Source organism: Helobdella robusta (genome assembly GCF_000326865.2).
Source record: "Helobdella robusta unplaced genomic scaffold HELROscaffold_7, whole genome shotgun sequence".
Lineage (NCBI taxonomy): Eukaryota > Metazoa > Annelida > Clitellata > Rhynchobdellida > Glossiphoniidae > Helobdella > Helobdella robusta.
In genome coordinates this window covers 2,914,706-2,927,372 of record NW_008705398.1, presented here as the reverse complement: position 1 = coordinate 2,927,372, position 12,667 = coordinate 2,914,706, and the positions used below count along the sequence as shown (strand labels likewise).

General features: G+C 29.2%; 2 protein-coding genes across 2 annotated transcripts; both read left to right on the top strand.

The window, feature by feature from the left end:
• Nucleotides 1-3,141: 3,141 nt before the first annotated feature.
• Nucleotides 3,142-4,241, top strand: HELRODRAFT_164938 (hypothetical protein; the record flags this gene model as incomplete). Its single annotated transcript, XM_009030866.1, has 2 exons — nucleotides 3,142-3,412; nucleotides 4,123-4,241. 2 exons carry the CDS (start codon nucleotides 3,142-3,144, stop codon nucleotides 4,239-4,241), a joined length of 390 nt encoding a protein of 129 aa, XP_009029114.1.
• A 5,818-nt stretch (nucleotides 4,242-10,059) lies between these two features.
• On the top strand, nucleotides 10,060-12,460 carry HELRODRAFT_164937 (hypothetical protein; the record flags this gene model as incomplete). The annotated part of the gene is made up of 4 exons (XM_009030865.1): nucleotides 10,060-10,163; nucleotides 11,297-11,511; nucleotides 11,635-11,808; nucleotides 12,222-12,460. 4 exons carry the CDS (start codon nucleotides 10,060-10,062, stop codon nucleotides 12,458-12,460), a joined length of 732 nt encoding a protein of 243 aa, XP_009029113.1.
• Between the last annotated feature and the right edge of the window lie 207 nt (nucleotides 12,461-12,667).

The window sequence follows — 12,667 nt, the reverse complement described above, 5'->3', positions numbered from 1 at the left end:
TTCTGTTTTAACTTTAAATGCTATGATTTATATATAATTTATTAATATATTAAATTAATTATATAATAATTTGTTAAAATCAAATTCTTTAACTTAACTATTTCAACTGTAATTGACATTAATATATTAAAAAAATAAGTTTAATATTGAGCTAACATGAAATTCATTATGCTATTGATTTAATTAAATTTTATAAAACTGTTGATTTTTAATAGAATAGGTATGGAATGTTTAATAATTTTTAGTTTAACATTACTATTTATAAAATAACCCTGAAGGTGCTAGATCATGAACATGTATACTTTTATATTTATGTGTAAATTGTTATATTTCTTGCTTGTTGATTATAAAACATTTATAAATAATTAGTAATTAACTTAACTCGTAGTTAGATCAGTCTTACTTTTTTTATTTCTGGATTTCGGTTTTGTTTATTTGTTGTATAACTGCAAAATGTTTGATTTACATAATTATAAATTTATCTTTCAACTATCTTGAAAAGTGAAATATATATATATATATATATATACAAAGATAAAACTAAGGTTGTAGAATTTGCTTCTGATGTAATCTATTAGAAGCACTGTACAAATTCAATAAAACAATTGATTTAATAAATTTAAATAGTATAATTTTCATTGCATTTTATTATTTAATTTACTTTTATTAAAACTGCATGTTGATAGAAAACCCTTTAGTTAAGTTAAAACGTCTTAATGTTGTATATGATGATTTTTTTTATTAATTCATAATAGTGGTTTGCATTCTGTACATCATTGAAATGATTTTCCATGTTAAATAAATCTTCGTTGACACATTGTGGGAGTATGTTGCTTTCAATTACAAGTTTTTTCTTAAAACAATAATTATTTATTTTTAATAATCTTTCCGATTCTTGGCAGATCTGAAAATCATTAAAATTTATTGGTTTTACCAGAAAATAAATAAATGTATCATTTTACTTTTAATACTCCTTTTGAGGGATATGTCAATTGTCCAAGCCAAATTATTCTGAAATAAAAATTCTGAAATTATTTGTAATTAAGTTTTAGTTCAGATATTGAGATATATAAAAAAAAACCTTGAGTTTTGTAAATGTAACACCATCTAAATTTTTCAAACTTAGTAAGTAGGCTTTCATTTCATAAAGTTTATCTATACTGGCTGTCAGGTTGCTCTTTGCAATGTATTGCTTCCATTCTCTATCCAGTATCAGTTTGCTGTTCAATATATGGAAAAGATCATTGATGTTTTTCACAAAAGCTATTGTTTCAGAAACGTCTGAAAAAAACATAAAATCCGTTTAAGAGTTCCAATGATTTAGCCGCAGAGCAACTAAAGACTCAAGATGCATATTTAACTTTCATCTTATGCTTTTCAAAATTTACATGATTTTTGGTTAATTTATTTTTTAGTTTCATTTTGATTTGTTGCTGATAATTAACTAAGTTTACAATATGATTCCATTTGATTGGATTATTATTATAAAATATCATATAAGAATGAAACATATTCCTCATTAATTTCAGCATGTGGCATGCATCAAATATGATATATATTTTCTGGCCAGTTGTTGGGAACAAGAAACTTGTTTGCATGTTTGGAAATGTGAAAGAGCATCCAAGCAATCCACATGCTGAAACATTAGTGGCCAACCCATCCATTACCAGTGAAACAACCCTAAAAAATAAATATAATGTATAAAAATTTTAACATATCTTTAAGAAAAACAAATGTTGTTTACCCTAACTCCAGCATTATGTAACTTATCAATGGCTTTCTCTAAAATCTTTCAACTTGTGAGATAACTTATTTGTATAAAAATAAGCTATTGAATGCCTCCAAGCTTCTCTCAGACTAACAACATAAAAAATCAACATCTCTGAAGCAACTATGTCTTCATTCCCATCTCCATAGTTAACATATCCAATAAAGTCATCTTCACAAATAAACAATGCGTTTGATAATTTATGCTTAACATTTAACATCAATAAAATTAAATAAATTGAAAACAAATGTTTATGGTGAAATGGGAAACAAAAAAAAAATCCAGAAATAAATAAAATACACAAGGAATAAACTAGCATATGCTACCAAAATATGCTATATTTTAAACTCACAATTTTACAAACAAAATATATTTTAAAAAACCTACCAATTTTCTTATTATACGTTATTTGAGGCTTTATTGATATCGAATCAAGGATTAAAGAGCATTTGCAATATTTTATTTGCTGTACATATTTCTTTATATAGCAATATTAGTTTACAGAATATCATTATTAACAAAATTTTACTTGTTCAATGTTCTCGAGTGTGGCAGTGTTAGTCCACTTTTTCTTAAAAATTGGTATGCATGAGGACCATGAAAATGCAGCTGCATATAAAAGGTCTTGTAACTATCATTATATACTTTGTTAACTCTTTTTAAATGGTATGAGTTTTTTATCTAGAAGCAAAAAAAAAAAAATAAAAAATTAATCAAAATTTCAATTCATTTTGCTATGGTTACATAACATAAAACCTTTGTATGTAGCTAATTCATTTTTTAATTTATTACATTCATTCATAAGTTTTCTTATTGTTGCCTGCAGCATTGTGATTCTGGACTTGTAATACTTTGATTGCCTTTGCTGTTGCTTGATGAGATGTGCATCCATTAAGCAAAACGTCTAAATATGATTTAAGTTTGAAAGTAAATAGCTGCATTTAAAATTTTTCATCGTATATATATATATATATATATATAATATATATATAATATATATATATACCCAATAAATTAAAATAAAGAAACTCTTTGTATTCTGTATTTCTTATGACAATAAGCCATTTTACAAGGGCATCCTAATACTAATAATAAACCCATAATATAAAAACAATATAAAAAATATTTGAACATTAATTAACGATAGTTAAAAAAATAAAAAGTCAAAAATTTTAAATAAAAATACAAAAAAGCAAAGCCTCTTTTCTTCTACTAGTCTGGGCCTAGTGTCTCCTGGCACAATGTAACGTTTTTAAAACTTTTAAACAAATAAACTTTATAAAATCAAAATGGATCAAATAATAAATGATTCCAAAAATTTTACATAATTCAGTTAAATTATTAAGTTAAAAATCGATTAAAACTGCCGTAGAATGATTTTAGCAGCAAAAAACGTTTACAAGAATGCCGCCGGTGGCACATTAACAGGGAAGAAGCTAAATATAGATTGGAAAACGGAAAAACCCATTGACAATTTGGTGCTAAAAAAGTTTGCTTCCAAGTTTCCTGACCTTGAGATGAAGGTCAACACTATAAAGCCATTCTTATATATAATTCAATGGGTCACAATAAGACGCATAATAACCAAAAATTCCAGAAGTGGAGTATCAAATATAAATTCCAATAGCCTAATGGCATATGCACGTAATATGTTAATAACCCCTTTAACAGCTCATGCTAGCTATTGAGAAATGTAATAGAAAACAATCTAACGCTGCATTTATTTCGGTCTTTCACCAGCATATGTATAAATAAATAAATATATATATATATATATATATATATATATATATATATATATATATATATATATATATATATGTTTGTCAAAGCAGGTCGAAGGTCCTTCTGTTGGCTTCATCCAGTCTGTTTCTTTGCTTATTCATTAAGCTTGTTGCAGCACTAAATCCAGTTTCAACCATGTATGTGGAAGAAGATGCTAATAACAACATTTCTATTTTTGGCCATAACTTCGGGTATTTAATTCAGATTAATTCTAGTGTAGTTCACGGTTCTGTTCTTGGACCAACCTTTATCATCAATGCTTCTACTCTTGAAACTCTTCATAGCTCTAATCAAATCATCAAATACGCTGACGACACCTATCTTATCATTCCATCATCTAAAACAAACACCATCCAATCAGAACTCGACTCATCAATTACATGGCCAAAATCTGCACTCTGTCCTCAGTAAATCATTCAAGCTCATCATTCACAATAGTCGTGAAAAAAAATAAACATTACCTCCATAACACCCATCCATCACTCGCAAAAATCAATTAAAAATATTAGGCATCACATTCACCTCCAAACTTAATTTAGCACCTCATGTTAATTACATCGTCACAAAAGGTTTTCAAGCATATCACGCACTCAAAACACTCCGCTCACATGGTCTCAGAGATATCAAATTATTCGACATCACAGAATCATTAATCATCTCACACATCAAATATGCAGCTCTCTCCTAGTCTGGTTTTGTTACACAACAACAACTTCAACAACTACAATCTCTCATCAAAAAACTTATTTGCCTCAACTGTATATCTGCATCTCATCCTACCATCACTCAAATATTCAACACACTTGATTCAAGACTGTTCAAGAAAGTAGAAAATAACAACCACATCACCCTTCTTTTATTACGACCAATCAAAACTACCACACACAACCTTCGTCAACGCAAGCATAACTATTAAGTCGCTACTCAATCAGCATGTCAGGAAAAGACCTTCATCACAAGAGACTTAAATATATTAGCATCCAACAAAACTTTATCATTTATTCAATTTAGTTTTTTTACTTATCAATCACCTCACTAACTCACAAAGTCATTATCCAGTCAGGAAAAGACCTTCATCACAAGAGACTTAAATATATTAGCATCCAACAAAACTTTATCATTTATTCAATTTAGTTTTTTTACTTATCAATCACCTCACTAACTCACAAAGTCATTATCCAGTCCGTTAATAAATTACTTTATTTATTTGCCTTTTTATACAATTACTATACTTTATTTTCAATACTTTTCATGTTTAAACATTTTTTTCTCCGTTATTTATTTATTCAGTTAATTTTTCGTCACCATATTATATTATTGCCTTGCATGTGTAACAGCTTCTGCGTCTATCAGATCCTGATTTTTTAAAGAATAATAAAAAAATATTAACATTTTACTGCAGCCACATCTCAGTTATACTTCCTTTATTGAAATTCATTTTGCTGATTTCATCATTTCGTAGTTCCCGTTTTCTTTTGTAAATCAACTTAAACATCAGTAACAGATGTTTCAAAAGTTTCAATCCTCACTTCAACTTTTAGATCTTTTAAAATTTTTAGAATTATTTTACCGTGGAAGCGAATTGTCATATCTTCCTTGAGCAATTTTAGATAAAATGCATAAACATCAACAGTGGCGCAACTAGACCAAACTTTCGGGGGGGGGGGGGGCAAATAAAATACAAATGTAGCATCATAAGACACAACTTTACAAGCACTCGTTCAAAAACAAGACAAGTTAATTTTCCAAACCAGGTATTATTTCGAACAGTAGATTTTCAGCTTTCACAAAAATGTTATGAAAGTCATTATTGTCATTTTGTCGATAATTGTTTATAATTAGCGCCATGTCAGAAACTTGTTCAATACACTGAAGAGTATCTATATGCGGATTCTGAAGAGCTTTTAAAATATGTAAAATTAGCGACCTGAAACGAGCACATATACACAAAGATATTACAAATTTTGATTGATTAATAGCGACCAAAAGCTGTTTTGCTTTACTAGCAGCATTGGCGTCATTCCAATTACTAATTTCTTCCAATGTGACTTTGATTGTCGAATATAGTTTGTGATATTAGATAGGTTTTCAAAAGCTTCGGTGTAAATATTTTTTAATTTTGTATGTTTTTCAGCATTAATTGCGCCTTGAAAATTATGAAAGATAAAAAAAAACATTAGTAACTACTAACTATACCATACTTACCCAACCTACCAAGAATATTTATCTCTATAATTACAACAAACGTACGTTTGTGATAGTTGCAAAAACCGTTATTTGTAATAAATTCCTATTACATTTATTTTAAACTAAATCTTGAGCCTTGACCGAACCTTTTAATAATTTTTTATATTTCTGAAGGAGCAATTGCTCCCAATACCCCCCACTAGTTGCGCCATTAAACATCAAAGTCTTCAGGAAGTATTCATTCGTTAATAGAAAAAGTTCTGAAAAATTTTAAAACTCTTTTCTTGAAACCTTTTAATACAAAATATTTAATTTTTCAATAATAGAGCCAATGATTTGTCTTGCTTCATTAGTGTCAACATTTTTCCTTGCAGCTGCAAATTCGTTTAATTCATTTTGCGATAGATCCCTGATATGTAAAACAAATCCTTTTTAACATTTTTCAAATCATTGCAAATTAACAAATTCAAAAATTCCAAGAGGGTATCAAAAAATTCTACAAAACGAGCACGACAATTTCTTTTTGAAAGCCAGCGAACCTCAGTATACTATAAGAGCTAAACATATTGCTCATCATTTGTTTCATACACCTGTATAATAATATCATTAGAACAGGGTAATTATTTGCTATTTTCACTTCGCCAATAAAAACGTTGACAAAAATGTATTACATGCTTTTATGGTCAAAAATCCTGTCCTTTCATTATTCACTTTACGCCCCCTTACGGCCACCTTCCAACGCATCGCCCCATACCGCCCCTTTTGTTTTCAGTGACTCCAATTTTGCTAAAATCGCCTCCGTTGAATACCATTGCTCTAGAACAAAAAATTAATTGAAGATTTTGATTGGTAAGGCAAAAAAACAGTGTACAGTCAGTACATTTTGTACCGGGTGAGAAGGTAAGTTAAAGAATGGAAAATAGTAGGCTTTCAAAAGTCAGATGGGGATAGATTTTATGAAGGGTCAAGGTTGAATGAAAATAAACTGTGGTCTTTTTAAAAGTTGTGCAAAATTGTTAAATTTTGGTTTCTGGAATATCAGATCACATCACTAACACCAAAAGTATACATAATACATGATCTAGTTACTGGTTATTTTAGTGTGGATGTTGGTGTATACATGGCATAAATCTTCTGATAACTTCTCAGTAAAATTGGCAATTCCACCAGGCTACAATTTTATTATAGATTAAATCAGACCACATGATCCTTCACACGGAGGTTTAATCAGAGTTACTTTATATCGATGTTCAACATTATGTGAATTGATTTTCCTATATTTCAATCTTTTGAAGCGTTAGCTGCTAAGGTTCACGTTGACAATTTAGTTTTATTTTAATGTCTTTTTTGCCCGGGTTCAATGCAGGTTCAACCAAATTTCTTTGAGGAGCTTGTATCAGTTTTGAAGCACTTTACAATGAGTTCAAATATACATATCTGCGGCGGTTTTAATTTGTATTCAAAAAACCCATACGATCTACATGCGATTAATTTTGTTGACATTAAAATCTTTTGGTCTACAGAACATAATTACACAACCTACTAAAAACTAGGAAGACTATTTGACTTGGTCATTTCAACGCACGAGTTTTCGATTAATAGTTTTGCTGTTGGTCCATGTAACAAATATTCTTGTCATTGTCACATTAGGCTTGTGATTGGAAAAATAGTCAAGACACTTGCAGTTGTTACTAAACCGATTCTAAACTGGAAAAAGTTGATAAAAAAAATTGATTAAATTGATTACTGCTTCACCGATTACCAAGTCTTGTTAGCTTAAAAATATTGATGAATTTACTGATATGTTTGACAAAAACAAGAAGCAGTTGATGCTGTTGCGTTGATGCATTTTGCTTTGTATAAATAAGTTTCATTAGCTATGTGGTTTGGTGGTGAATGTAAAAAAGCAAAACGTCTTTTTCTAAAATTGGAACGCGGTTATAGACGATTTTTATCAGATGTGGATGCTTCTGCTTGGAAATCGGCATTACAAGATTGATACATAATATACAGAGAAAAGAAAACATTTTACTGGAAAAACATTTTTGAAAAAATGGTAAGCCTTTAATAAATTTGGCAAGTTTTCAATTAGATTTTGTGTAAAGTAAATGACAAAAACCAAACCATCAATTCGAATTTAACTGCCAGCAAAATTGCACAATTTTTCAGGTTGAAGATTCACTATTTAACAGTCTTTGGAAAAATGTGTTGAGTTAGGTTTCAAATTGTACTCTTTGATTATCAATCATTTATTCAATCAATCAATAAGTTGTTTCCACCTTTTCTAAATGCTTAGAATCCGACGTAAAGTCAATCATTCTCAATTCACCACCTAATTTGGTTCAACTTGATGTGATTCCAAAAATCATTTTGAAAAATGTCTACATATGTTTCCGCCGTTTTTAACAAATTTAACAAATTAGAGCTTATTTTTTTAAACATTCCCATCTTGTGTCTAAGCGTGCTACAGTTCAACTCTTGTTAAAAAAAATTGGATCTCAATGATTGAAGTGAAAAAATTACTAATTTCAAATTTCAAAATTACATCACCCTAGTCTGTTTCTAACTAGAATTGTCTTTATGTGTGCAGTTGTTCTTTGAAACCAATTGTGATGCTTTACAATTTTTGCAGTATATCCTGATTTTTATTTCATTAGTATCATTGGTTGGTGTAACGTCTTTTCTATGATTTGCCTGAGGATGATTTCGGCTATTTTAGGTGCCCTTGACATATGATTACTGTAATGTAAGATTATGTCGTTGTTATTACTGTTTTTGAGTATATTGTTATTCTGTTGTAGTCTCTCTTAAATGGTGTTTACAATGGATGTTTTGTAGCCATTGCTTACTAGTAAATTAGTAATTCTTTTCTGTTCCGTATTGCGATCTTTAGTTGAAGATGAAAGATGAATGCGTGAATGCACGGTTCACAAAGGATTTTACTGTACTTACTTTAAACTGTTCTGTGCATTCGCTTAGTCCATTTAAACAAATACTTTTTTGTTTGTTGCTTCTACATATACGGTAATCGTAAATACATCATACGATACCAAAACCTCCAGAAATATCACTTACCTGCTTAATAAAAATTTCAATTTTGACCGGTTCACGTTTGCTAGAAAAGGGTTTACTTGTTCATAGTCATGGTATGCGACGAAGATGTGGTCAATGTTTCTGGCATAAATGTTTCGTTTTAATTCAGGATTGCTTCTGAATGTTTTGCTTTCAAGATGTTCCAAAAAGAAATTTGCGAACAAGACACCATGCCTACACTGTCAATTTGCTTGTACAGCTTGCCTGTAGGAGTCTTTAAAATTAAAATTTAAGCTATACAAACAAGTTGCTAATGTGTTATTCGTATTGTGTCTTACAGTTGTTAACTCGTTGCTTTCATCTTCTTTCGGCCGTTTCTCTGTATTCTCATTATTATGTTATACAACACAAAGGGTCGATCAGATCTAATCTATATAAGGTACATGAATTTTATATGGTTATTATAAAAATCTAATTGTTGTATGATGTGTGTTTTACTTAGGTATTCGCACATTTTATATAGTATTTTGATTAGAAACATAATGTTAATCTATGTTCATTAGAGACATTGTTCAGTGCATGATTTTAAAATTTGTCTATTTATGTTAAGTGGCTGTGTCCGATGAGTTTTCCGTAGACTTCTCACAGTCATCCTGTGCCTTCAAATTTGTTTTGGGGTCGAATAAAATTGTATCGTATCGTATTGTATATATCATGTGTATTAAAGTTACACGTGCAAAACAAATACTAAAAATAAACATACGGTTTATATAATCTAAAAGTTCATAAATTAAACATTGCTTGTCATTCCTTTTTATATCTATATAAATTATAAAGTTTTACGTACTTTTTAAAGCATAAAACATACATTACAAAAACACAAACATACGTCATGGCATAAAAATACCTTATTAAAAGAGAAGGAATAAAATTTTTTAAATTCAAGTTTCAGCCCGGCTGTTATTGTTTTAAATTTATAAGCTGGTATAAAAAATAAAATGCATTGCTCGAAGCTGTTAATAAAAATCTCTTATAAAGAGTTTAAATTTATTGTCAGATTTAGCGTCATGTCCAAAGATAACACAAAAGTTGACTGTTAAAAATTGATTTTAAAAATGATGGGCTACATCTGTTTTTGAATACTTGTCTTTTTTTGAGTACTTGCTTAATTTTTTGTGAAAATATAGTTGGTGGAAACGAGCTGTTTGTAGAAATTTTTGAAAACCGATCGGATGCAGTAACCAGAAGTCCACGGAAATTACATTTATTTATTTATCTCTGTGGCAATGACGTCATTCCAAACTTTTGTTCCGAAAGCTAACTTTTACTTAAACAGGAGAGTCTGTTTGTCTGACATAGCACTGCTAAGTGTGCAGACGTACAGACATAGGTAGGTATGCAGACCTTTATTTTTGTTTGATCATGTCATTGTCAACTTTGCAAATTCAAAAATAAAAAAAATATATCTTTTAGAAAATGCGGTTACGCTACAGATCGATCAATCGTTAACTAACTTTGTTTAACCTATATATAATTTTTTTTATTGCTAAATTATGGCTCTTCTTATAAAACTTTTGATAAATGAGTTAATGGTAGGGGTAGCCGATGGACCCTGCTGCCAGAGCGCCTGGCAATCTTAATACGCCACTGTATTGAATGAATATACAAAATATTTAGAAAATTTTTAATCAATCGAGAATTCTTTGATGTATATTTTTGTTTTACCACTCAAACATCCATATGAATAGCTTTTTCAATAGCTTTTACTGATAAATTTGCGATTTTAACTTTTAAAGTTTTACCAATATTTAAACCCACTTTAAGGGCAAAAATAAAATTTAATAGTTTGTACCTAATTTAATGTATTTTATTCATTAATTATTTCATTAGATTACTTAGTCTAGTTCTAAGGCAATATAATCTTTCTGTTCATTAAGAAATAATGCAGTCAAATATAATCCACTACAAAAGGAAAATTATGATAAAATGCACTACTGAAAGGAATCAATTACAATATTGTTGCGACATTTCCAAAACAAACATTTCAAAAAATGCAATAACGACACAAAACCATGCACACAATACTACTAATAATTACGGAAATGTTTTTAAAGGACAGCTTGCAAGATAGGGATACATAGCATTCAAAAAATTATTTTATGAATTGTCATGAAAGTAGTAAACATAATAACATCGATTTCCGTGATGTGCACTTGTTCATCTTCACTATTATTCTTTACTATTAACTTCAACAAAAAGCCAGATAACGATATAATGAAAAAATGAAGTACTTTGCTTCTCGGCGATATAATAATAATGACGATATAATAATAATAAGAAAAAGGCTACGTTATAAATGATTCATTCGCAAACAATTTATAAACTACGGTTACATTTAAAAATAGGGATTTTTATCTTCAAATAAAATTCTTGGTTTATTTAAAATTGATAGGGAAAGAAAAATATGTTGTCTATAATGAATCATTTTATAAAATTTTTCCATCTTTTCATTTTGGTGTTTAGTCAAAATTCTGTCGGCAATGCAAAATGTTTCAAGAGACATTTGAACAGTCAGCAGAAAAATGAGTGCCGCTGTGACCAGCCTCTAGCGCAAACAACATTCAACAACAAATCAATTAGTGAAGCGCTCCTTTCATGTTCTTTCATTTGTTCAAAAAGTAATGACTGTCAAGCTTTCAACTTCCAAGAAAATTCCAAAACTTGTCAAATTTTTTGCGGTATGTCACCAAAATGTTTTAAAGAAGTTTTTGGTTGCATGCATTTGACATCGAGAGGTTAAAATTTTGAATCTTTCTCATCAAATGTCAAATATAATGTGACAAAAACAAATTAATTATTAGCCTTTTCAGATGTTTTCAATCGAACGCTGACCGTTTTCATTGATTTCGAACTTGAAGCTCTCTACCTTGACGGTGTTTCACAAGTCATTCCACCAGGCAGTTATGGCTATTCCACAACTGTTCGTTCTGACGTGAAAATCATCGCCATTCAAGCCATCAACCTATCCGGCGAAAGTAAGACCATGTGCAATGTTTCTTTTAACATCATTTCTTTTGTTTTATTGTTTCGATAATATATATATATATATATATATATATACATATATATACATATATATATATATATATATATATATATATATAATTATATAATTAGTACGATTTTTAAATTTAAAATTTGATTTGTTTAAAAATTACTGAAAGTAAAACAAGTTCAAAAATATGTTTGATTATTATAACCTTTAACTAAATTATAAATTTATTAAATGAATTAAACATTTTACATTGTTTTATAACTAAATACATTTTTTTAAAGAAAGAAAGTTGAATTTCACAGTTGAACTTTTTTATTTTGTAATTTTTAGAATTTATCTAAAATTTATAAAACAATATTAACTACTTTATCGACAACCCGTTTGCAAATTCAGAATACATTGAGGCTTACACACGAGATGGTTACATCCTGACGAACACAACATGGAAATGTTCAGGCACCCTACCAACACGAGATGCTAACAACAACAGTTGGTATGATCTGAACTACGATGATGCCAGTTGGATGCTGGCCATTGATCAGTATCAAGGATCCACGAACATTTACGGAGCAACTTACATCTGGTCCAGTGATCTCTTCGATGCTTATTGCCGAAGAAAACTCTGTGGGTGAAGATTTCAAAGTTTTAATGACAAATCAACAGAAAAATTATTATCAAGACCATTTTATTGTCAACAGATTTGATTTACTTTTTGATGATTTTATTTTCTATACTTATTCGTTTTGCAAGAAAGTAATGAAACTCAAGATAACACAAATAGTGACAATAGAATTAATTGTTTAAAATTACCTAACAGTAAACAACTTAAATTAAAAATT